At 51.0% G+C, this 24,722-nt stretch overlaps 2 protein-coding genes across 5 annotated transcripts in view; one reads left to right on the top strand and one right to left on the bottom strand.

Moving 5' to 3' along the window:
- Positions 1-12: 12 nt before the first annotated feature.
- On the top strand, positions 13-19,868 carry ARHGAP1 (Rho GTPase activating protein 1). 2 transcript variants are annotated; one of them, XM_008587874.1, is made up of 13 exons: positions 13-109; positions 4,014-4,154; positions 4,377-4,472; positions 11,064-11,151; positions 15,189-15,320; positions 15,711-15,797; positions 15,985-16,083; positions 16,419-16,526; positions 16,613-16,689; positions 16,898-16,975; positions 17,450-17,578; positions 17,756-17,859; positions 17,999-19,868. In XM_008587874.1, exons 1-13 carry the CDS (start codon positions 13-15, stop codon positions 18,185-18,187), a joined length of 1,425 nt encoding a protein of 474 aa, XP_008586096.1. In that variant the 3' UTR covers positions 18,188-19,868. The 2 variants fall into 2 exon arrangements, with proteins under 2 accessions (XP_008586096.1, XP_008586095.1); XM_008587873.1 differs by having other exon boundaries at positions 24-109; positions 3,983-4,154.
- A 2,541-nt stretch (positions 19,869-22,409) lies between these two features.
- Positions 22,410-24,722, bottom strand: part of ATG13 (autophagy related 13) — a 43,258-nt gene continuing 40,945 nt past the window's right edge. For all 3 annotated transcript variants that reach the window (XM_008587878.1, XM_008587877.1, XM_008587875.1), the window contains one exon: positions 22,410-24,667. In XM_008587878.1, coding sequence (XP_008586100.1) covers positions 24,590-24,667 — 78 coding nt within the window. In that variant the 3' untranslated portion in view covers positions 22,410-24,589. The remainder of the gene's footprint in view (positions 24,668-24,722) is intronic.

The raw sequence follows: 24,722 nt of genomic DNA on the forward strand, positions 1-24,722 counted from the left end.
AGTGGTTGGGGAATGCGGAGACCGGGAGGGGGCGGTTCCCCTTCCACCGCGGAGCCGGATGTTTGCCTAGCTTTGACAGGCGTGGCAGAGGGAGCAGTCCCAGAGCGCGGTGAGCTGCAGGGCGCGGGGTCTTCCCGGGTGGGGGTGCGGGTGGGGGAAGGGAAGGAGCTGGCCAGGTTTTCTGAAGGGATGGGGTCAGGACACGGAGGACCCGAGCGGGTCTGAGGAGGGGGAGCAGGGCTGGAATTGGGCCTGGGGGCCTGGTTTTCCAGTTGCGGGGGTTCTGCCCCATTTTGGCACCAGCAGTGAGGATTTAGCCCCCTTTGCCACCTTTTTCCTGCCCTCCCTAGGGTACAGGCCGGGTTAGAGTGCTATTATCGGGCAAACTCGTGGGAGGGGAAAGTCTCCCTGGTCCGAGCTGGCGAAGCAATGAAAACAAGCAATTTGGGAGAGGTGTTCCACCCTGCCACTTACTAGGCCACGCTTTCATCTCAGTTTCTTAATCTGTGAAATGGGATAATTACACCCAATCTGGGTTTGGTTTTGTTTTGCTTTTTAAAAGATGACCAGTAAGGGGATCTTAACCCCTGACTTGGTGTTGTCAGCACCACGCTTTCCCAAGTGAGCCAGGGGCCGGCCCCTAATCTGGGTTTTGGAAACCGTGAAGCTCTATGCAAACGTCTTGTTAATTGAGAGTGTTGCTTGTCGTTTGTAGTGAGATTTGCGTTTTTGTAATTCCGCAACTAGGAGGCCGATTCCAACATCAGAGAATACAATTTAAAATTGCTCTCTCTCTTGTGCGAGGAAGTGAAGACTAGGAAGGAGCCTTTAGTTTGCCCTTTTGTGGCACCTCTCAGAACCTTGAGAATCACATGAATGACAATCACTTAGAGAATTATTGAGGGATTGACTTTCACCAAGAGACCATCTCAGACAGGCAGGTGTGGATTAAAATCCTGCTGGCTGTATGACCCTCAGCAATTTGCTTATTTTTTCTGGTCCTCACTTTCCTCAAACTAAAGTGGGCTTAGTAGTATATGCCCCCACCCCCACCCTCCAGTGCTGTTGTGACGTTAAAAGATAGTTTGTGCCCAGTTCATGGTACTATATGGGCCCCCAACAAGGGCCTCTACTTAGAAAATGAATGAGTTCATTCATTAATTCAACACATGACCAGGGATCTAGTGTATGCCAGGCTTATTTTGGATAAGGCAGAAGTTCTTAAACAGTGATTCTCAGAAGGTATCTGAACCCTTAAAATTGCATGCAAGATTTCATGCATCTGCTGATTTTTCATAGGGAAAAAAATCTACAAGTGTCATTAGAATTTCAGAGAAGTCCACGACTTTCCAAAAGTTAAAACGTCAGCCTAAAGCAATTCTCAAAGATTTTTGTAAAGGTAGATGGTTTACTTGCTAAGAAGGGAAAAATTAACCTCAGAGTAGGGAGTATTTTGGAGCATGGCTTGTAGTGTCTTAGGCAGCCAGGATACTTAATTTCCACTACTTTATTTTAGAATTTCCCTGCACTGGTTTCTGTCATCCTCCCACAGAATGAGAGCTAGACTTCCTGGTTCAGAGAAAGCAATAGCCGTGGGTTGGAGGAGGGTGAGAGAGGCCAGTCTGGCTGGAAGCTGGGAACAACCGTGCTTAGTTATGCTGGAAAAGGAGGTTATGAGGGGGTGTTGAGGGAGGTCAGGTCTGGAAGAACTGACAATACAGGAGGATTTACTGGAAAAGAGGTGGAGTTCAAGTTCAGCTCCCTTTTAGCTGTTGTCCCTCTCCCTCCCTCACACATACCTCAGCTCCCAGCTGTTCCTTCTAATCCAGTTATTCACTTCAGCATAAGTATTTCTGAACACTGGAGAATTATATTTCTGGGAGGAGCCTTCGCTTTTACAGATGAGGAAATTTAGGCCCAGATAGGAAAAGGACTTGCCAGAATCTTTGCAACTCATTGATTTAGGCAGGACTTGAGTTCAGTTCTCCTTATACCTCATCCCATGCCTTTTTCATCTCATCACGCACCTACTGTGTGCAGAAAGACAGCTGGTGTCTGAGCAGTGACAGAACAGAAGTCATGGAGAAAAGGCTCAGGCATGTAGGGGTTGCTTTGAGCTCAATTCTGTCCCTATTACCCAGCTAGGGGCCTCTATGGGGAGCAGCCCTCACTGCCTTCTTGTTGAATGAAGGGGAGGAGCATGTAGGTACATCACAGGCGGATTCCTCAAGATCAAAGATTGTCTGCATGACACGATTGAGGGTTGAAGGGGAGTGAGAGAGCTGGGCTTTAGGGGTGAGGGGCACAACAGTACTGAGAGAAATGCATTCCCAAATGGAAGAGGGTCATCCTTCTTTGTGTTCTTGGGAAGGGACTTATATTTTGGCGGCAAGCAAGGCTAGTGGATAAGGCCAGGGGAGAGGAGAGGAAAAGGAGGTTTTTTTTTGGCTGCTTGGCTGCTTGGCTTTGGCTCAGGAGCTTGAAACAGCTTTTACCACTGAATCAGTGTGGTTGCCCTGGTAACAGGGTGGTTGTTGCTAGGCACAGGGAGACAGTTTACCATCCAGAGGCCTTGGCTGTGATGTGTGCAGGAGGTTGTCACGTTGCCTCAGAGCCCAGAGTCTGTGGATCTCAGATGGCAGTTCTCCCTGTCTTCTTCCTACCCACCCCCAGGTCTTGTCTGCTCTCCTTATCTGCCTTGCTGATTCTCTGCCCATATATGTCATTTTTGGGGCTCCAGGAATGCAGCTGGACTTAGAGCAGCCTCTTCTCTGAGGTTAGACTAAAAGGGTTGAATTGAAACTCCCCTTCCTCACCCACATGGTGAGCATGTGGTGGGAGAGGGTGTTGCTTCCCCTTAGGGCCAAGGGCAGAAGGTGTCTGCCCCAGACTGCATGCAGCCTTATGACCAGATCCCAGGCCTAGGGAAACCTGGTTTCAGAGTCGGTTCTTCTCCCTCCCTGCCTGCTGTTCTTATTTATTTATTTTATTTATTTATTTTTAATCGATCAATTAATTAATTAATTAAAAGAAAAATGACTGGTAAGGGGATCGTAACCCTTGACTTGTGTTGTCAGCACCACACTCTCCCAAGTGAGCCAACCGGCCATCCCTATATAGGGATCCGAACCTGTGGCCTTGGTGTTATCAGCACCACACTCTCCCAAGTGAGCCACAGGCTGGCCCTCTGCCTGCTATTCTTTTCTTCACTTCCTCACTTCAGCATTCTGGATGTCACGAGCATCCCCCTTTTCCATCTGTGCTCTGCAATCCGTAGGGCAATCTGTTGACCTTTCCCACCTTGAAGCTCGTGTCAGGAACTCCCCACAGATTAAGAGTGGTCTTGGAGCCCCTAGGAGCCTGCAGGTTGTCTGCTGTGACTGGTAGGCAGATTCTGTCCCCTGCTGCTGGTTCCTGTCCAAGGGTAAATCCAGCTGGGCCCCTCAGCCATGACCTTTTTTCTGGGACCTTTTTGTCTCTGGCCACCTCCTGTTCCCCAGGCCAAGAGTGAAGGGTAATATAGCCACAGCTGACCTTTTTCAGGCATGGAGACCCCTGTGCTCCTTAGACTCTTGCAACATCTCTACCCCTGTAGCTGCTGGGGCCTGGGAAGCTTTTGTGCTCTAGGACCTCTGAGGAGAGGGGCCTGGACCTCTGCCCTCTGCAGCTGGGACTTCACGACTGAGCCAGGTGGGTGGCGGGCAGCACAGGACTTGGCACAGCTCTTTCCTACCCAGCTGGAGGACCTGAAGGGAGGCACTGAGCTGTGCCATCTTCTGCCCCAGCTGCCTTTGCTGGCAACATGCCTGAACCGTGGAGCCAGCAGAACCCAGAGCTACATGATGCTCTTGGCAGGGATGAGAAGTGTTGAGGAACAGGGACAAGGGAGTGTAGGAAAAGGTGGGTCAGGAGGTTTTGCTGTGGAACTTACAGAACTTGAGAAGAGGGTGTCGCTGACCTGCTACCTCCTTCCCTATCCCAGGTTTCTCTTCAGGTTCTGCTGTGGGGGACAGGCTTGGCCATGGATCCACTCTCAGAGCTGCAGGACGACCTGACCTTAGATGACACCAGCCAGTCTCTGAACCAGCTGAAACTGGCCTCCATCGATGAGAAGAACTGGCCCTCAGATGAAATGCCTGACTTTCCCAAATCAGGTAGGCATTGCCAGATCTCAGGCATCTACAGGTGTCTTACAGGCTGTAAGCCCCTTCCTGCTGAAGTGAGATCCCAGGAGGGCAGGATGGGGGCAAGCAGACAGCCCCAGTGTTGGGCTGAGAGCCCAAGCCTTAGTTGTGGGGAGGGTGGCAGAACGTGCATCTCCATGAGAGCTCTGTACCAGCCCCCAGGTCATCCTCTGACTTTGCCCTATTCCTCAGATGACTCCAAAAGCAGTTCCCCAGAACCTGTCACACACCTGAAGTGGGACGACCCTTACTATGACATCGCCCGGCACCAGATTGTGGAGGTGGCAGGTGAGCACACCTAGCATACACCTTTTTCCTCAGTCTGTGCTCCTGGCTTAAGGAAGCCAGCCTCAGACCATAGGGGAAGGGACTGGGGGAGTCGGCTGGTGCCCACCCTGTGGTCTCACCCTGGCACTGGAGCTTCTGAGCACATGTACCATTCTTTAAAACCACAGACTTGATTGTGATTGTCACTTGATATGTTCGCCTGTGTTTGCTTCCTGACCTATGACCTCATTGTCTCCATTTATGGGTGGTATGTGGGAGGCAGTGTGGCCTAGTGGCTTATAAGTCAGAAAGCCCTGGGTTTGATTTCCAGCTCTGCTCTCTGAACTAATTTCTTCCTCATGCAGTTGGTGAGAGGATTACAATAGCGAATATGTGTCAGGGCCTAGCCCAGAGCCAGAACATAGCTGGCCCTGAGTAAGTGGTCATTCCTTTCCCTTCATGCTGTTTCCCTCCCTTCCCTTTGCCCTGATGTCATCTCTCCACTCCATCAGTTACGGAGGAGGGCGGGGAGGAAAGGAAGGAGGGAGGAGAGTACCTTCTAGGAAATCTACCTCCAAGGAAATCTGGAATGGGCAGCACCTCCTTCCAGAAGTGAGGAGCCATGTGACTCCCTGGAGCACCAGCTTCCTGGCAGATGTGCTGCTGAGAAGGGGTGAGGAGCTCCCTACCTCCTGTTCATAAGGCAGGACCCAGAAGAAACCAGGGGGAGGGGAGGTGGCGAGATGTTGATGAGCTGGTTCCTATCCTTAGGGTCCCACTGCTACAAGAGGCAATTGGAATTGTAGGATCCTTTGTCTTTTCCCCAGTGGTTATCTTTCCTCCCTGGTGAGGCCAGGCAGCTAGCTATAAGCAAGGGTGATAGCTTGGCCCTGCCCTGAGGCATTGGAGTGGGCAAGGGGAGCCATGTAGAACACGGCCTCTGGAGGGAACCCACTCCAAAAGAAGCCACATGCCTGGAGGCATCTGGCCATGGGGAAGCAGCATGGAGCTCCAACTCTCCTGAATGCTGGGCTTAAAGAGGGATGGGGCAGTTGATGGGCCGGCCTGGTGGTGCACTCGGTAGAGTGCGGCGCTTGGGAGCTCAGCGGCGCTCCCGCCGAGGGTTCGGATCCCATATAGAGACCGGTCTGCTCACTGGTTGAGCGTGGTGCGGGCGCGACACCGAGGGTTGTGATCCCGTTGCCGGTCGTGGTACAGGTGCGACACCGAGGGTTGCGATCCCGTTGCCAGTCACGAAAAAAGACAAAAAAAGGAAAAAAAAAAAAAGAGGGATGGGGCAGTTGAGAGGATTGTCTCTAATGTCAAAGGGGTTTCCATGCCATCTGTGTTCTTCATGCTCACCCTAGTCTGAGTTGGGAGCCTTGGATCTGGCCTCTCTCACCCCTACAGAAGCAAGGCTGAGAGTTCTTTCCTAGCTTGATTCTGACCTGGGCACAGGACAGTCACCCTGAAGGTTCTGAACCTGATTGGGATGTGAAAGAGTCTCTATGCTGACATCATCTTGGCCCGTGTGGTCAAGTCACAAGCAGAGCTGTGGGGGACCCCTCTTCCCCCTGCAAAGCAGAGCTGCAACACGTTTCTGTTTCCCCAGGGTGCGATGAGCCTGAGGGGGCCTGGCCAGGTAGGTGTCAGTCCTAGCTCTCTGTGCTTGGCCTCTGGGGCTGTGGATCAGGAAAGGCTCTTGGTGAAGGCCAGCAGGGCCAGCTTAATTGCAGCCCTGCTCTGGGGAGCTGGGAGCTGGTGGTGCCTGGCAGCCGGAAATAACAAAGGATTTATGGGAGGTGTGACATGGCTGAGGCCTATGGGGACACACCCAGAGAAAGGAGCTCCAGGGGAGGAGGGCCTTGTCCATACTGGGTCTGGCCTGAGTGCTGGCCCAGGGGCCCTCTGAGTGATGGTGTCCCCTGTGTGCATGCCTCTCTGATTGGTGAGATGAGTCTGGATTGGCACCACCAGAGTGAGACTCGTTCTGATGAGACCATGGTGACATCCCTAGGAGGCCAGTTTCCCGGTGCTAGAAACCAGAGAAAGAGCCTATGTTGGAAGGGAGAGTATGTTATGTCCTCAACTCCTCTGCAGCTTCTCTCCTCCTTATGAGCGGTGGCTGTCATGCTCCGTGGTCAAATTTGATTCAGTCCAGGTGGGTTCTTTCTACTGGTGTGCTAGTGAATGTTTAACAGTTGGCTCTCTGGAAAGGAAAAAAAAAGCCATTATTTGTAGCATTTGCAATTTCTACCATGCAGATTTCAAACTACCAACATGATGTCAACTGGCTTGCAAAATTCCTACCAATTTAACAATTTAACAAGTGTGTGAGCCATCTCCAGCACACTGCTGGATTTGTCAGTCCCAGCCCCCAACTCCCATGGCCTTGGCCTGCTCTACAGGTTGTGGGCGGGGCCAGTGATTGGTTTGACGGTGCCCAGTGCCTGGTATGTTTGCTGGAAGAGCTGTCCTGTTGCTGATTAACACCAAGGCCACCCTGGGAGAGTTCCTGATTGGTATCTGGGGAATGCAGAGGCCTCCTGCTCAGGCAGTTTGTCTCTTCCTGGTGCTTCCCACAAATGTTGTGTCTCCCTCCTCACTGAGCTCTGGAGACGCCAGAGCTGCCAGTTTCCCCTCTCCCTTAAATCTCCAAGGCAGAGGCTGCTCTCTTCTGAGATCAAGACAGGGAGTTCTGGGTCTCTCCATGTGCTGCTTGCTGCTGAACGCTGGGCTACCCAAGGACTTGGGCGATGGGACCCTGCTTCAAGGAGTGGGAGGGTAGGGTCTAGACCCTAGGGTTGCCCATCCTCTCATTTCCTCACCTGTCTGGGAGTCTTGCCAGCCAACCCCTCACTGACCCCCTTTTTGCCACATCTCCATCCTGGCTTCATCCAGTGTGCATTCATAGAACAGTATCATAGAACCCTGGAACAAACTGAGTCTTTAGTCAGCGCTGAGGATTCAGTGAGGAAAAACACACTTTCCCTTCTTCAAGAAGTTTACAGTCTAGTGAAATGGTTTTTAGAACTGCTCACAGTCCTCTTTGAAATTATGAAAGATTTTTCTGGAGTATGGATCTTTTTCTCTAGGAAAAATGCACATGTACTTGTAATACAAGTATTTTTCATGTAACGTGTTGGAGTTGGTGGGTCTGCTGAGCCCATTGGTGGAGCCCTGGTTGAGAACCCAAAGCTTCCCATTTCCGTGGTGCTGGGGCCAGCTGAGAGGGCTAACCACAGGACCCTGGCTCTCACTCAAACTGCTTCCTTAGCCAGTTACTAGCTCTTTAAATTCCAGAGTCCTGTGAGATCACAGACTCTCTGCCCTGGCTAAGTCTTCAAATCTGCCAGCCAATGAGGGCTGCCTTAGTACTGGGGGTGAGGCGGGGAGAGAAGGGAGGAAGCAAGCAGGGACAAAAAGAATCCTTTGGAAGCCCCCCATCTTCCTCATAGCATTTCCCCTCACAACCTGGGCACTTCCTCTGCTTAGATGGAGGTAAACAGATGATGTACCCTCTTCACAGGCTTGTGGTAAGAGTCTCAGGGATTTCTGAAGCTCTAGATTATACATGAGGCTGTGCTTGCCATTCTAACCCTTTGACCCTGCCCCTGCCAGTCTGCTTTTCCTTCCACTGTCAGAGCATGGGGTAAGTGAATCAGCAGGCATGTAGCCCCAGAGCCACCCCCAGTTGGCCCGGGAGCAACCCAGCACAGCAGGATCTAGGCTAGGGTATGAAAGAGCAGGTGGCACCTGGTCCTTCAAAACAGACCTACTGCTGGTTGGAGCTGCACCTCCTCTTCAGATAGGCTTGTAGAGGAATCTCCATTTGGAAATCTGGAAAAATTCTGTCCCAGGCTTTGAGAAACTCACTGTCTAAAGCAGTCTAACTTGTAACCTAAGCATCATCAACAACAAACTCAGAAATAGATCCTCACATATCATGTAATAGCAACCTGTGACTTTGTACAAGTTACCAACACTTATCTGCCACATTCTGGGCACTAGACCAGCACTAGAGATTTGAGACACAGTCCCTGTCTTGGAGCTGCTCATGAGCCAGTAGAGGAGACAGGCACATAAGTAATTTTACAGGAGAGTCAAGGCACCATGATGGTTTATGCTGGGAACCATGAAAAGGGATAGCTAAGTTGTCTGGGGGAAGAAGGAGAGGACACAGGCTTCTAAGAGAAGATTATGCTTGCCTTGAGTCTTAAGGGTTCATAGGAGTTAGCCTAGAGGAGGTGAGTACAATTGTCTAGAGAAAGTTCTGTCTGTTACGAGAAACAGCAGAGGCTCAAACCAGCCTGGTATGGACAGGGCTCTGAGCACCTCCATGTTGGAGCTGTGCATGGTGTGAGCCTAGAGAATACTGTGAGCTATTCCAAGGAGCATTTACAGGACTGGGGGCCCACAGAGTATATCTGTGGTGGGGTTCAGGAAGAAAGTAGGATTCAAGGCAGTAGAGTGAGGGCAGCTAGGTGTTTATAGAAGTTGAGGCAGCTTAGGAGTGGATGACATTTCTCTGGGCTTGGTGGGCCAGGCCTCAGACCCTGACCTGGGAAATTCTTGGAGGGCCCTGTTTAGGACCTTTTAGGGCCAACAGAACCAGGCAGTGCTTTGGCTGGAAATTGGAGGGCTAGGGGACTGATCCAGAGGCTGGACCTGGTAGTTCAACTGCTGGGAGGTACTAAATCAGGCTAAAGCACCAGGTCATACATCCATCAGGGATTGAGGCCACCCTGTCCATATTCTAGAAACCTCCTTCAGCTCCTCCACTAAGCCTTGCCTAAGCCCTAGAAAAAGAGGCAGAGCCTTGGCAACCACTTTGGAAAAGCACTGACTCCTGAATTGAGTCACTGACCAAGAAGGATCATCAAGACCATGGCTTATTAAATGTGGGAGATGCTCAACAAAGGCTGAAGTAGTCTTGGTCCTCAGAGGTAGAGGAAGGGCAGACTCGCATGGCATTTCACGGATTGATTTTGTAACTGGTTTTTTTACTCACCTCTGAGGCAGTAGGGATTAGGTGATTGCAGTTTGGTGTCTCTGGAGAGGCATGAAGGTAGGGGTGAAGGGAAGGTCCCTGGGACATGGGAGAGTGGGGACCAGGCCTTGTTGTCAAGCTTTGCTTGGGAGTCCCTTATCTACACTGAGTCTGGAAGAGAATTTCAGCTTATGTCTCAGAGCCTCCCAGTTTCATGACAGACCCAGGAGGTCAGAACATTGAGTTTTTATGCTTTGGACAAACATCCTGAATGATTACACCCAAATGAGCATTTTCCCACAGCATTACAAACTCCTCTGAACTCCATGTTCTTTAGAAAATCCTTAATGAGAAAGATACAAGTTTTAGAAATGCCCAGAAGTTAATCAGAGCCAAGTGTGGTCAACAGCATTACAAACTCCTCTGAACTCCATGTTCTTTAGAAAATCCTTAATGAGAAAGATACAATTTTTAGAAATGCCCAGAAGTTAATCAGAGCCAAGTGTGGTCAGTAATTCTAGTAACAAAGTTAGTGTTGTCAGTGGTCAAACATGAGACGTGACTATTAAGTAATCAGACTGAATTCCTCAGAGGCCTCAGATTTGCCGAGAAGGTAGTTTCAAGAGGTTTTCAAATACACACTGCTCAGAGGGGGTGCTTATGGAATAAACGAAAACTTTTTAGACTGATTGGCAAGATAACAAATGCTTTAGTGAGCATGATTTTTCTTAAATTGAGGTAAAGTTTACATAGCACAAAACCTTTTTTTTTTTGGTGGTGGCCAGTACGGGCATCTGAACCCTTGACGTTGGTGTTATCAGCACCATTACTCTACAAGTGAGGCCATCAGCCAGCCCTAAAATCATTTTAAAGTATATATAATTCAGTGGTTTTAGTACATTGATAATGTGCAACCATCACCTCTATCTAATTCCAAAACATTTTCATCACCCATACCCATACCCAACCCTACACCCGTTAAGCAGTCAGTCCCATTCCCTCCTCCCAGCACCTGGAAACCACTAATTTGCTTTCTGTCTCAATGGATTTACGTATTCCAGATATCTCATATGAATGGGGTCACACTGTAGGTGGCCTTTTGTGTCTGGCTGCTTTTACTTAGCATAATGTTTTCAAGTTTCATCTATATTGTAGCATGTGTCAGTACTTCGTTCCTTTTTATGGCCAAACAATATTCCATTGCATGGGTATACCACCTTTTCTTTATCCATTCATCCACTGATGGACACTTGGGTTGTTTCCTTATATTGTAGCATGTGTCAGTACTTCGTTCCTTTTTATGGCCAAACAATATTCCATTGCATGGATATACCACCTTTTCTTTATCCATTCATCCACTGATGGACACTTGGGTTGTTTCCTTTAGGTGTGACTCTTTAAAAAGTGATGTAATTTTTTCTATGCCCTGAAAGCAGCCTGTCCCTCTTTCTTCAGTGGCACATCATCAGAGTACAGAGGCTGCCCAGAGGTATATCTGCATGGGCCACTCTGGCCCCTGTACTGACTGGTGCAGTTCTCCGGGCTTGGTGCCTTTAAGTTCCTCACTCTACTTCTTTCAGTTCATCTTTGGCCCACTGTGCTCCATCTCTCTCCACACCTAGGAGATGACAAGTATGGGAGGAAGATCATTGTGTTTAGTGCCTGTCGAATGCCCCCAAGCCACCAGCTGGACCACAGCAAGCTCCTGGGGTGAGTACCCACGGGGAAGTGTGGTGGGACATTTGCCCAGATCTCCAGTACAGCCTAACACCATTTTCTTTATTGTCCCTCCCTGCCTGGGGTTGCCAGGCCATCTCCATGATGCCTTGCCTCTTCTCATGAGGGAACTATTTTATATTTGGGGGAGAATGCTGGTCTAGGAGTCAGACCTAGTTTCTAGGCATGGAAACTGTGTGACCTTGGCAAGTGTCTTTGAGCCTCATTTTCTTCCTCTTTCAAAGGGGATAATAGTATAGCCCTCCGTCCATATGAGTGGAGAAACTGCGCATGAAGATGCTTTGAAAAGTAAAATGCCATCCAAATGTGAGGACTGATCATTATAATTATATGGTGTTTCTGATGTGGTTGCAATTGTTTATCATTTATATGAATAATTTGTGTTATCTGATTTTATGCCAAATTTGTGCCAAATTTTATGCCAGTGGTTTATGTGGGTTCTCTTAGCCAAATATGGTCAGGTTCCACATAATGATGTTTCGGTCAACGATGGACCACTTTATATGACAGTGGTTGGAGCAATAGGTTATACCCTATGGCCTCAGTGTGTAGGAGGTGGTACCATCTAGGTGTGTGTAAGTGTGCTCTCTGATGTTTGCACAGTAACGAAATTGCCTAACAACACATTTCTCAGAACGTATCCCTGTCATTAAGCAATGCATGACTGTATATGTAATAGTTCTGGCTGATCTAGAAATCTCCTGACTCAAGTCCAAAGGCTGATTGAAAGCAGAAGTGTGACAGGCCTTATTCCAATAACCGTTCATTAGTGATCCAGGACTGGTCCCACAGTGGGGACCAGTGTGCTGTGACAGTATGTGCAGGACCTCCATGGAGGCAGAACAGTAACTGACTTCCTGCTGTTCCTCAATGTGTGTACACGGACCATCTTGCTCTTCTTTCCTGACCAGTTTAAATCACTCCCTGAAATTTAAAATTTCTTTTTTTTGGAGGGCTGGCCTGTGGCTCACTTGGGAGAGTGTGGTGCTGATAACACCAAGGCCACAGGTTCGGATCTCTATATAGGGATGGCCGGTTTGCTCACTTGGGAGAGCGTGGTGTTGACAACACCAAGTCAAGGGTTAAGATCCCCTTACCGGTCATCTTTTAAAAAAACAAATAAATAAAATTTCTTTTTTTTTTCAATTTTATTTATATTTATTTTTGTGGGGTAGAAATTTAAAATTTCAGCACTGCCCATAGCAGCTCTTTGAGATCCTGAATGGTTGTGTGTTGGGGGGGCAGGGGGGGGAACAGTCCCAGACTGCCACAGCAGAAGCAGAAGGGCCTGATGTTGGAGCCTCAGCTAGCCCCAGGTGAGCATTGCTGTGAGTTCTGTCTCTCTGGCCTCCTGACCTCTGCTCTTGCTGCTCCTCAGATGAGGCAGCAGAGCCTTGTCCAGGCCCATCATGAGGCCCAGTCAGGAATAGGCCAAGGAGCACAGCCTGAGGGGGGCTGAGTCAAATGCTCTCTGTTTTTTCCCCAGCCAGATAATAATCTGAGTGGGAGGAGGTCAGAGGATGGGGATGAGAAAGCCCCCAGTTTTCAGGAGATAGCCTGCTGAGAGGCTGCTCCCACTCTGGGGCCTCTTCCAAGTTCAGGAGGCCCTCTGCTATCCGCTGCTGTGGGTCCTCCAGCCCTTTCTGGGCTGATCCCCGCCCTGCCCCCAACCCCGCGCCCGCCCCCCACACACACACACACCCTGGCCTGGTCACAATCCCTGCCAAAGAGCGGTGAGGTGCTTCCATCATGGACCAGGTTGTCTCCTGCTTTTAGTCAGATTATCTTAGACCTGGTTTTTTCCCAGCTGTCCACCCAGATCTGGCGGGTTGACAGATCTGAAAGTGCCTGAAGCTCGGAACCAGATGACCAATTAAGCTTCAGCTCTGCCTCATACCAGCTGCGCGCTTGTGGCAGGTCTTTCCAAGCCCTGTAGAAGTGAGAATTGTGCCCATTTCATGGGTTGTTGTAGGAGTAGGTAAGATAATATACATGAAATGCCACATTTTTGAAGTGTTATGAGCTTAGAAAAATGTAGGTAGCTATAAAGAAAAAACTATAGACAACTATAATAAAAAAAAGTCTCCCACAAACCTACCACCCAGAGAGAAAACCGTTGTTAATATTTTGGTGTCTTCGCTTCGTATTTTTTTCTGTAATATATATGGAACTCTATAGTCAGTTTGTATCTTACATAACATTTTTATCTTCCGAACACTAAACATTCTTCAAAGACATTCTTTAAAAAGTATTTTATAGGGCTGGCCCATGGCTCACTTGGGAGAGTGTGGTGCTGATAACACCAAGGCATTGGGTTTGGATCCCTACGTAGGGATGGCCGGTTCGCTCACTTGGGAGAGCGTGGTGCTGACAACACCAAGTCAAGTCAAGGGTTAAGATCCCATTACCGGTCATCTTTATAAAATAAAAATAAAAATAAAAAATAAAAATATTTTATTATTAACATGCATTTTAAAAAAAATTTCTGATGAATTTTCAAAAACTGAACACACTCATATTGCCCATGCCCCACAACCCTCCCATTGCTCTTCCAGTCACTGCCCCAAAAGGTGACCACTGTTCTGACTTCTGCCTTCATAGATTAGTTCTGTCTGCAGAAACATCCTGTGAGGTGTTCTATTTCTAGATGTCTCTGCTGTTGGACAGTTAGCTTGCTGCTCATTTTTTTTCCCATCATAAAACAGCGATGAACAGCCTTCTACAAAAATGTTTCTGTTATTTTTCATTATTTCCTTAGAATAAATTCCTGGACATATTTTTTACAAAGTCCAAGAGCATGAACATTTTATAGTGTCTGATAAACATCACTTTATTGCCCTCTAAAAAGCCATAACATCCATCAATGGATGAGAGTGTCTATTTTCAATGCAGTCTTTGCTGTTTTTATAGTTGCAAAATGCCATCTTTTTATGTGGCAGATTTTTGTAAACTGCAAAGTGTTTGGTGTGTATAGGGGTAAATTATTGTGTGGTTAACAACAATTGGAATCACAATAATCATCTAGCATTAGCAACTTCACATGCCTACCTGTGCTGCCCAGCCCAGCTGCCCTGGACCAGTACTGAGGTTACCTTCTCTGTCTCAGGTCAAGTTGTATCTGAGCACTCCCCCAGGCTTCTTCCCCTTTCCCTACTCCCCTTGGGAGTCCTTAGCATTCTGTCTGCTTAGTCTCCCAGCCTGGAGTGGTATCCCTGCTGGAGCCTGGCAGCTGGTTGGCCAACCAGAAGGAGGGCTTTACCCTAGACTCCCTCCCTTTATTGAATTCTTGTTCATTCCATCCGTACTTCTCAGTATGCTCAACATCCTGCGTGTATTTGTGTTGAGGTGGTAGCTATCATGTTGTGAGCATAAGGAACTGAGGAAGTACAGCTCTTTGGTCCACTAAAAGCCGATCCCCTCTCACCAGCACAGTGTTTTACAACGTGTGCTGGAGTTCATGTGTAAAAAGCAGAGCTGTCTCCCCGGTCCAGAATGCAGGCTTTGGAGTTGGGCACTTCACCTTCAGGCTCTACCACAAGCTGTGTGACCTTGGAAAGAATCTGACCTCCCTGCTCATTTGTAAGATGGGGATAATAACCTCAACTGTTAAGAGGAAGGAATGAGACAATGTATGCAAAGTGCTTGGCAGACACTAAAAGCTTAATATTGGTAAGTCGTGACTGTCATCACTGTTATTGACTCAGGGCAATCTTGGGAGGGAAATGTCATTCTTGTTTTAGTGCAAGTATGCAAGAGGGCCCAGGTTAGAGTCCTGGTCTCCTGACTTCTAGTCGGTACTCAAAAATGAGAGCTGTTATCATACAATTCCTCCTCCCATCATGGCCTGGCCCCTGTGCTATGCCTCCTGCACAGGAACACAGCAACTGGTCATACAGCCAGAATAGACAGTGCTCAGAGGAAGGGGTGAGACATAAGCAGGCACCTCTGTCTTAACGGGTGCCCCGCTTGTGCATAGGGCAGGCCCAAGCAGGGCTTTTCTCTCTTTTCAGGTACCTGAAGCACACGCTGGACCAGTACGTGGAGAGTGACTACACACTGCTCTACCTGCACCATGGCCTGACCAGTGACAATAAGCCCTCCCTCAGCTGGCTCCGGGATGCCTACCGGGAGTTTGACCGCAAGTGAGTTGGAGTGGAGCATGGGGGTGGGCTGCAGGGCTGGGGGCAGGTGGCTCCAGTTCCCGCAGCTCTGCCAGGTTCTGGGCTGCCCTCCACTTGGGCAGGAGCTTATTCTATGCCATGGGGAGGCAGATGCCCTCACTTGGGTAAACAACAAGAATCTGAAGTCAGAATGGCCTGGGCTTAAATCCCAGTTTTTCTACCTATTCGCTCTGTGACTTTCATGTTACTCAACCTCTCTGAGCCTCCTGTTTGCTAATCTGCAAAATGGGGCAACAATGGCACTTCACTCATACGCGTGCCATGAGTGTCAAAGCAGAAGGCACACGTTAGGAACCCGGCTTTGTGTGGCTCCCACCACGCCCACTCCTGAGTGCTGTCCTGCCTCTACAGGTACAAGAAGAACATCAAGGCCCTGTACATCGTGCACCCCACCATGTTCATCAAAACCCTGCTCATCCTCTTCAAGCCCCTCATCAGGTCAGCAGGCCCAGTGGCCTGACAGTCTCCCCATTCCTCCCTGTGAACCCTGAAGCTGATACCTGAGGACACCTGCAGACAGACCTGCTGGGTCCAGACCTCTGTCCCAAGGGGGGTGCTGGTAAGGGGAAAGTGGAGGCCACCAACACGGGCCCACCCCAACTCAAGCCCTCTCCTCTGTCAACAGCTTCAAGTTTGGGCGGAAGATCTTCTATGTGAATTACCTGAGTGAGCTGAGCGAGCACGTGAAGCTGGAGCAACTGGGGATCCCTCGCCAAGTGCTCAAGTGAGGCCCGGCGCAGGCTGGGGGCGTGTGTGTGCCTGTTAGCACGAGCGGGCCAAGTTGGGGGAGAAGCCAGGATAACTGGGGGAGGTGCTTGTTATGATTCAGAGACAGCATATGGGGTCAGACAGAGCGTGTTCAGTCCCACTGCTGTCACTTTTCAAAGCCATATGACTGAATCTCTTTAAGTCTTTGTTTCTCATGTGTAAAGTAGGGTTGTTATGAGGACTGAATGAGATCATCCTTGTAAAACTGCACAGTAACTGCCTGATAAAGTTTGTCATAGCAACTCCAGAGCTGGGCCGAAGGCCTGACCCTCCTGCCATCTGCTCCCCCAGGTATGATGACTTCCTCAAATCCACACAGAAGAGCCCTGCGACAGCCCCCAAGCCCATGCCACCACGGCCCCCCCTGCCCAACCAGCAGTTTGGGGTCTCCTTGCAACAGTGAGTATGCGAAAGGTGGGCAGGCCTGCCTGGCTGCCAAGGGCTGGGAGGGGCTGTAGACCCAGCTTACGGCCCTGTCCCCACAGCCTCCTGGAGAAGAACCCAGAGCAGGAGCCCATTCCGATTGTGCTCAGAGAGACCATTGCCTACTTACAGGCCCACGGTGAGTGCCTGGGCCTGCTTTCTCCAAACCTACCTTGCCCCCAGCCTCCTCCTCAGCTGGGTCTCCCAGCTCCCCTAGGAAGCTGCTGGGCAGGGCTGAGAGAACACCCCTGCTGGCGCTGTTTGGAGCCCCAAGACAGAGAATAGACAGGAGTCTACACCCTGCCCAGAGCTCTGAGCTTCACCAGTCCCCACTGTCTGTCTCCCAGCTCTCACTACTGAGGGGATTTTCCGGAGGTCGGCCAACACCCAGGTCGTACGGGAAGTGCAGCAGAAGTACAACATGGGTGAGTGTCGGGGGCTGTGCCAGGCCCACAGAGCCAGTGCAGGTCCTGTGTGTGGGTGGTGGGGTTGGGGCATGTGTGTGTGACTGAGAGGGGGCTTCTCTGCCTTCTGCTGCCCTGTAAACAAGGGTCCCAGATTCTCTTCCTTTCAGAAGTTTCTGTGGCATTTGGTGTCACTACATAGGTTCCACTTCTGCCTGGCTGTCCCAGACCCGCTGCCTCAGCAGCCAGGCTCCTTGGCCCTGCGTTTCAGGCTCCTCCAGAGGCGAGGAATAACTGTAATGTGTTTTGACGGGCCCTACTCCACCCTAATGGCCCAAACCTGCAGCCCCTGGTCACAGAGGAAGAGGAGAGACAGGAGCAAGAGGAGGCTCCTTGGGAGAAGTGGCTGTGGGCAGTGGGGCCTGCATGGCTCCAGATGGGCGGCAGGCCTTCAAGCTGGGCCAAGCTCCTCTCCACACTTCCTCCCCGATCCAGGGCTGCCTGTGGACTTCGACCAGTACAATGAGCTGCACCTGCCAGCAGTCATCCTCAAGACCTTCCTTCGGGAGCTTCCTGAGCCGCTGCTAACCTTTGACCTCTACCCCCACGTTGTGGGCTTCCTCAGTGAGTGCCCCCTCTTCCCTCCCCAGCTGTCATGTCTTCTCTGGGTCTGGGGCTGTAGGCTTGTGGGGCTAGGCGCTCCAAGGAAAGTCTGGTCAGGGCCTCCCTCACGCCTCATGTCAGGGCTTTTTGAACCAGCCCAGCCCAGGGAGCTGTAACCTGTGCCCCCCTTCCTCGTAGACATTGATGAGAACCAAAGAGTAGAGGTGACACTGCAGGTCCTGCGGACACTGCCTGAGGAGAACTACCAGGTGCTCCGTTTCCTCACTGCCTTCCTGGGGCAGGTGAGACCTCGGGGGGCGGGGGGGTGACAGCAGGGAGGGAGGAGGAGGAGCTGCTTCCTCTGCTGCTGCGGTCATGGTGGCTGGGAGTGGGAGGTGGGGTCTGTGGGTTCCTGCTGCAGTCCCCCAATTCCCTCCACAGATTTCTGCCCACTCTGACCAGAACAAGATGACCAACGCTAACCTGGCTGTGGTCTTTGGCCCTAACCTGCTATGGGCCAAGGATGCTGCCATCACCCTCAAGGCCATTAATCCTATCAACACCTTCACCAAGTTCCTCCTGGATCATCAAGGGGAGTTGTTCCCTAGCTCCGACTCCAAGGGGCTGTGAGCCCAGCCCTGCCCCACTGGCCCCCTTCTCTGCTGGACCCAGTTTGGACTCGTCCTCCTGGCATCAGCCTTACGGGAGCCCGGGGCTCCTGCTCGGGAAGGGGGCCATGAAGGCCCAGGGAGATAGAAGCTGGAGCCAGCCAAGCGGGCAGCTCTTTTTCCCCCTTCTGTGCAGCCCTGGAGGCCTCGCTGTTACCCTAAGACATTTTTCTTCGCCTTATACTTCTCACTGCCTCTCTGGATCCCTGGCCCCTGCCAGGCTCTCCAGAGCTGGGCTTGGTCCTTCCAGCTGGAGGACTGTGCCTCAGCAGCCCCTCTCCTGCTTTGTCCTGCCTCTGGTTCCTTGGCAACTGTGGATGACAGAATTGCTGCCGGCTGGGCTGGTAGCTGGAGCTGGTCCTCCCCTTCCTGATTGCTGGGGAGTGAATAGCTGAGCTCCTTGGATTCCCCCCCATCTCCACCCCCCCACCATGTGGAGGTGCCTCCCTGCCTTTTAGAAGTCCTGCTTCACGAAGGCCTGGATGCAAGCACAAGCACCTTGCTTGCTCCTGTCCTCCCCACAGTGGCTCAGCCTTGAGCGTTTCCACAGCTAAGGAATGACAAGGCTGGAGTCTTCTGCCTCCTTCTCTCCCAAGCATCCTGGGTCAGCTCCTCCCAAGTGGTAGTGTCCCCAGGGTGTCCTAATCCCCTGTTTCTGCCAGAACTGGCAGCTTGGATGACAGGGCTCAGAGTCCCAGCATCCACTGGAAATAGACCCCCACTCCCACCCCTGAGAGCCCTTGTAATGGTTGGATCAATGACAGGCAGTCTCAGCCCCTCCATGCTTTGCCTCCTTTCCTAGGTGGACAGATCCTCAGCCTGCAGGTTCTTGTGGGCCTGTCTTCTGCGGACTCACACTTGTCCCTGCTCTGGCCAGAGGTGACTCAGTGCCTCAGGAGCTGTGGTGGCTCCTTCCTACAGCTGGGGGACTGGAGGGTCAGGGTGGAGGCTGAGAATGCCAGTAGGAGGGGCTGAGATTTTGCTAATAGGTCAGCCACTGTCAGGTGGTTCCTAGCAACCTCCCTGAGGGAGTGTGGGGCCATGGGCCCTGTCGTCCTTCAGAAAACATGGACCTCAATGATGGTTGGTAGCCTTCATTCCAGCTGTGTCCGTTAGAATTACACTCCTTCCTTCCTGATGAACCCTGGGGATCCCAATTCCTGCAGCCTTGTCCCCTGGTAGCAGGGAAGTACATGCAGTGATTCTGCCCCCACAGCCAGGGCCAGGCAGGACAACTCCAGAGCCTGTACTGTGGGGATCCTTACTGACCAGCAAAGCCCTATCTGCAAGCCAGGTAGGGCCTGGGCCTGACCTCACTTGGATCCCTTCCCAGGCCACTGGCATATCAGGACTCCTGGGGTCTGGAGCTGCTGCTGGTTCTGTCGGTCCCTGTGTCCTAGCCTGGGCCACCCTGCTCTCTGTTCTCCTTTGTGTATCATGTGTTGCTTACAGCCCCATTTACTGGGGAGCCTTTTGCATCTACCTGGGCTTTCTCCTGCCTCGCGGCACTGGTCTGTGCCTGCGGGGCACTTGTACTGTGAATCCAGTGTTCACATTCACACTTAATGAATTCCCTGACACCAATCATGTATTTCACCATTTGCACTTTTTGTATTTCAATAAAAATGGAGATGGAAAACTGCCCACTGGCTGTTAAGGAAAAGAGGCATGGAGGTTCAGAACCGGATGGGAAACGTGGTGTGATTGGGAAGAACAGTCCGTTTGCCCCCTTCCTCATCTTGTTCACTTGTGGGTGGTTGTGAGACCAGCTTTCTGCCCATCTTCTAGACTCAAAAGTGTCAACAGTCACCTTCCACTTTTTTGCACCTGCAGCATCCCAGGGGCCACCATGTGCTGTATCCTATGACCAGGGCCTCTTCTGCTCCCAACTGGAATGTACCAGAAGCCTGAAGGGAACTTAGATTTATGTAAGGCAAGCAAGGGAGAAAAAAATGGAGTGCGTTGTGGTGGACAATGGTGTGGGCTTTCAAGTCACAGTAGGGTCTGAATCCCAGTTCCATCACTCATCAGGTCTAATTGTTGATAGTCATGCAATTGGCGCCACCTCTGAGACTGTTTCTCCATCAGCAAATAGTTTCTCTGAGGATCAGAAATAATGTATATGGTCCATAACATAGACGGCCTGGCCAGTTAACTCAGTTGGTTAGGGCATGGTGCTGATAACACCAAGGTCCAGGGTTCAATCCCTGTACTGGCCAGCCGCCAAAATAAACCAAAAAAAATGTGAGAGAGAATGCTCTGCGGTAACCAGAATGACCATCTCAGCCTTGTGTAGCAGCCAGGACTGGAAACGTCATCTCCTGACTGCTCCTTTCCTCCCCTCCCTTTCCCCTCAATCTCAGAGGCAAGGCTGTTTCCACCTGCTGCCTCGTCATATGGAGGCTATGTGAAAGTTTTGGTTTTCCTTTCGTCTTCTGAGGTTTTGCTTTGCTGTACAGGTTAAGATGGTAAATTTTATGTTACATTTCACCACAACTTAAAAAATTATGTCAGTGAGAGGCCAGAAGGACAGAACTTTACTTGGCACACTGGTCAAGATCAAGTTCCAGGTGTTCGCTGCTTGCCTGCTAATTGTTATCAGGAGGCTATAGTGGCCGCAGCTGGTCTTGTTCTTCTCCCTGTTTGCTTAGTCTGGGGGAGCTGGGCCAGAGCTGCAGGATCAGGCAGTGTTGTTAGGACGGTGGTTATAAACACTGGCCCTGAGCTCCAGAAAACTAGTCCTGTTGCACAACTGTGGCCTTCATCCAGGTACCTCGAGGCAGAAGGCATTGGCAACCTTCTCTCTCTCTCACTGGATCTGCTCAGCTCTAAGCTGGGTGACTTTGGAACAGCGAGGCAGTGACCCAGGGAAACAGGAGAGGGGACTGGGAGACATGGAGTGCTGTTTACTTGGGTTGGGCTCCTGGCAGGGCCTCTGCTAAGTGACTCAAATGCCAATTTACCAAGGCCTTAGCAACAGCAGGTCTCTGGGGGTGGAGTGTAGGGAGATACTTTAAAGGGGTAGGACACCATTGCTTGTCATGGGGCAGCCAAGCACTTTACTTTTGGGGATCTCAATTTATGGGGGAACATGAGGGACAGTCTTTTCACCATTTCTGACCCAGGGGTTGGGCAACTCTGTCCTGGCTGGCTGCAAGGTCGGTATCATGGTCAGAGTCACATGTAGTTTACTAATAAGCAAGGGCTCCCGGGCCCTTAGGGCAGGAGTGGGCTGGCCCCATTCTCTTCAGTCCCAGGTTTGGGCTGAATTTAGAATGTTCTAACCAGCCCTTTTTTGTCCTGAGGTCTGGCTTCAGCCTGAAGAGGGTGGGGCAGCAACCTAGACAGCAGTTGCCCATTCTTGCCAGCCATTCTCTGTTGCCTCTAGAACCATCTTGGCCTCTGGGATGTTGGCTCTACCTTTAGCTCCCTCCCCTCACCGCAGGCACAAATTAGAAGGCAGGGGCTGGCTTTGGCAAGGTAGAGATGCCTGCAGCCAAAGCCCCTACGGCCACAGGACTAAGCCCTGCAGGGCTCTTCTACTTTTCAGAGCCCCTCGCTGGAGCTGCTTGTCAGATCTGGGCAGCTAAACAAACTTGTACAGGCCCTTGACTTCCTGCAACTTCTCTCAGCTCCTTCCCTTCTCTCTGGCTTGTTCATCCACAACTCGTCACACTAGACGGGCAAACACATCCCAGACAGCTTGGGAAGTCCCACCCTCCCTGCAGGGCTTCTCTTAGAGACACAACAGACCTGCCAGTTGTCTTTCCCTCTGAGCCAAGACCTTCTCCTCCAGGCTGAGTAGTGAGTGGTGTTATGTAAGGGGAAACAAAGAGCTGGTGATAAGGGCCTATGCTTTATGGAGATTTTACTATGGGTGTACTTCAGATACATCATCTCACTGAATATTTAAATATAAGCCCTGACATGGGAACACTGCAAGGAAAACAGTGGCTGAACTGTTTTCCTTTCTCAACACATGAGGCTCTAAGAGGTTTCCTGACCGGCCCAAGGTTGCACAGCCCGTAAGTGGCGAACCCCAAGACTCAAAACAGCCCTGCCGGACTCCGAGGCTGTTCTGCACTTCACAACGCACTTTTCCATGCAGCCTGTTGGTGACTCAGACCTGCACCAACGTGGGAGGGGATGGGCTAGGTTTTCAGACAACTTGCAGGACAGGAGGCTGTAAAGTACAGAAAAAAATTTATTGGAAATCTCTAGAATACATTTTGAAGTATAGCTCAGTATTTCCAAACAAAGTACATTGGAGAAGATACTCTGCACCTGGAGACAGATGACTGGTCCCAGCCTGTCTCCAGGGTGCTGCAGGAGTCAGCCTAGGGATCATACCTTTTATAATACAGGGCAGAGGGGCAAGGGCCGGCCTTGACAGTTGCTCTGTTCCTCCCAGGCTCAACTCAAGGTCAGGGCTCAGCCTGTCTGGTCTCTTCAGGGATGGGCTCCTAGAGAAAGGCTGCTGCCTACAGAGGCTAACAATAAGGGAGTCAAAGAGGACTGTTTTGGACAATAGCTAACAGGCCTTTCCATGCAAGGCCTTGGAAGGAGGGCAGTGGCTGAGATGGGGGTATCAATAACCTAACAGGGGCCTTGCCCCTTCTCAGCGCTGGGGCCTTGGGGGTAAATCTGATTGGTTCAGCAGGCCAAGGATGTGCTCTGGCCCAAAGACAGGAAGGCCGATTGGCCACCACTGGGAGCACTTCTCTGTGGCAGCAGAAGCATGCACAGGGGCAGGGCTCCCCTCCAGAGCCCACTCCAGCCCTCACGGGTCAGCCCTGCAGGGGGAACAGTGTCACATGCAGTTTACTAACTAGCAATGGAGAGCCACCTGCTCCACTGAAGAACAGCTGCTGCCAGTGAGGCCTAGTTCTCCTTGGCCAGGGCTACCGGTTAGGCTGGGAGAGGACAGATGGTAGGAAGGTAAGACTAGGCACTTGCCTTAGTCAAGTAACAATACCTGAAGGAGTCAGTCAATCATATGCTCAGCTTTGGTTTCTCACCAAGGAACCAACCCAGCTCGTAAACCTCAGAGCACTGTACAGACCCTGGGATTAGAGGGAGGTGGTGGCCAGGCCTAAGCAGAAGGAAGAAAAGTTCCAAAATCCAGTCCCGAGGATCAAGAACAAGTACTCCAGCAACAGGGGTGCACACAGTGCCCCTTGGGCACTACATGTGGTGCAACTCTAAGGAGGCATCATATTTAGCAGCCAAGACTTCCTGAGCTGCCAGAAAGGAAGTCACTCTGCAGACGCTGTGAGAGACTTAAGGCTCTCACCAGGACTATGTAGGTGTCCAAGGTAAAGCCTGTTGTCAGTTCAAATACAGCAATTCCGGGAAGTTACTTTGCCCTCTGCCAGCCCTATTCTTTGATCCCGCCTTATATATATAATGCGAAGGAAGCTCCTCAGAGCAGCAACCTGGATTCTAAGGAACGTCCACAGGAGGAGCCCCTGTCCCAGGAAGAGGCCCTCCACCTTCCCCAAGTGAAAACATCTAACCTCAATCATATTTTCTCTATAAAATAGCTGATTTTTCTGAGAGTAATAAATATTTACCGTGTTCTATAACTGAAGAGCAGCAATGGGGGGAGGGAAGAAAGAGAAACTTTGCTGTGATTCCCAATGAGAGAATCCTAGAGATGCAGGATTCTGTTTTTATTGTCCATGTGGTTGAGCACAGGCAGCCACCAGGGCCGCTCAGACCCTCTGGTAAGGGCTGGCACAACCTTCAAGGGTGAGAATGGCTGGCTTTGGAGTTTTCATCTTGGGCAGGCAGGCCTATCATATTGCCAAAGTACAGGCACAGGAGGCAGAGAGAGAGGGAGAGAAAGAGGAAGAAATAGCAGGAAGTAAAGGAGACAACCAAGAGAGCCTAAAGGACCTCCTCCTTCTTCCTCCCAGCACTGTCCTTCCTCTTTCCGCCTCTGCACCAGTTTCTGGGCCACCAGCTGGAATGTCAAATGGTGATGGTAAAGGCAGGAAGGCCAGGGGCCAGGTGCAGGGCAGCCCCAGGCAGGAGGCTGGCAGCAGGAGAAGTGGGATGACACCCTCCGTGAAGCAGCTGATGATGGCCAGGGCACACAGATGGCCCTGCTGAGGGCCCTTTTGTTACAAGGACTCATCTCCCAGGCCAGAGGGTGAGTCCTCTCAAATGCTGCTACTGGGCTTGAGTGCTGCCACGGAATCTCTGGGAGGTCCAAGAGCAGGGACTCTGGTCCCCATGAGGGGAACCATCCTCCCCTCTATCTGGCTTGGAGCAGGATAAGGGATGGAGCAGCTGATGAGTGGGAGGCTCTCTGTCCCCTGGGGCCACAAAAAGGGGATGCTGCTGGTACTCGAGGACTCTTTTACTGCAGGGTTTCTACAAAGGCATCAAATTCTCGGACATTCTTCTCGTGCACAGCCAGCTTCTCTGGTAATGAGTCCTGTACCAGGAAGAGAGAAGAATTGCTTATTCATGTGGGCCCTGAGGAGGCAGCC

This window comes from Galeopterus variegatus, unplaced genomic scaffold (genome assembly GCF_000696425.1).
Source record: "Galeopterus variegatus unplaced genomic scaffold, G_variegatus-3.0.2 Scaffold4577, whole genome shotgun sequence".
Taxonomy (NCBI): domain Eukaryota; kingdom Metazoa; phylum Chordata; class Mammalia; order Dermoptera; family Cynocephalidae; genus Galeopterus; species Galeopterus variegatus.

What these genes read in the sequence shown, in the direction of transcription:
- ARHGAP1 (XM_008587874.1), top strand. Translation starts at nt 13, where the DNA reads ATGCGGAGACCGGGAGGGGGCGGTTCCCCTTCCACCGCGGAGCCGGAT. An exon ending in GCCTGACTTTCCCAAATCAG is followed by an intron (nt 4,155 to 4,376) that starts GTAGGCATTGCC and finishes CCTATTCCTCAG; the next exon opens with ATGACTCCAAAAGCAGTTCC. An exon ending in GACCACAGCAAGCTCCTGGG is followed by an intron (nt 11,152 to 15,188) that starts GTGAGTACCCAC and finishes CTCTCTTTTCAG; the next exon opens with GTACCTGAAGCACACGCTGG.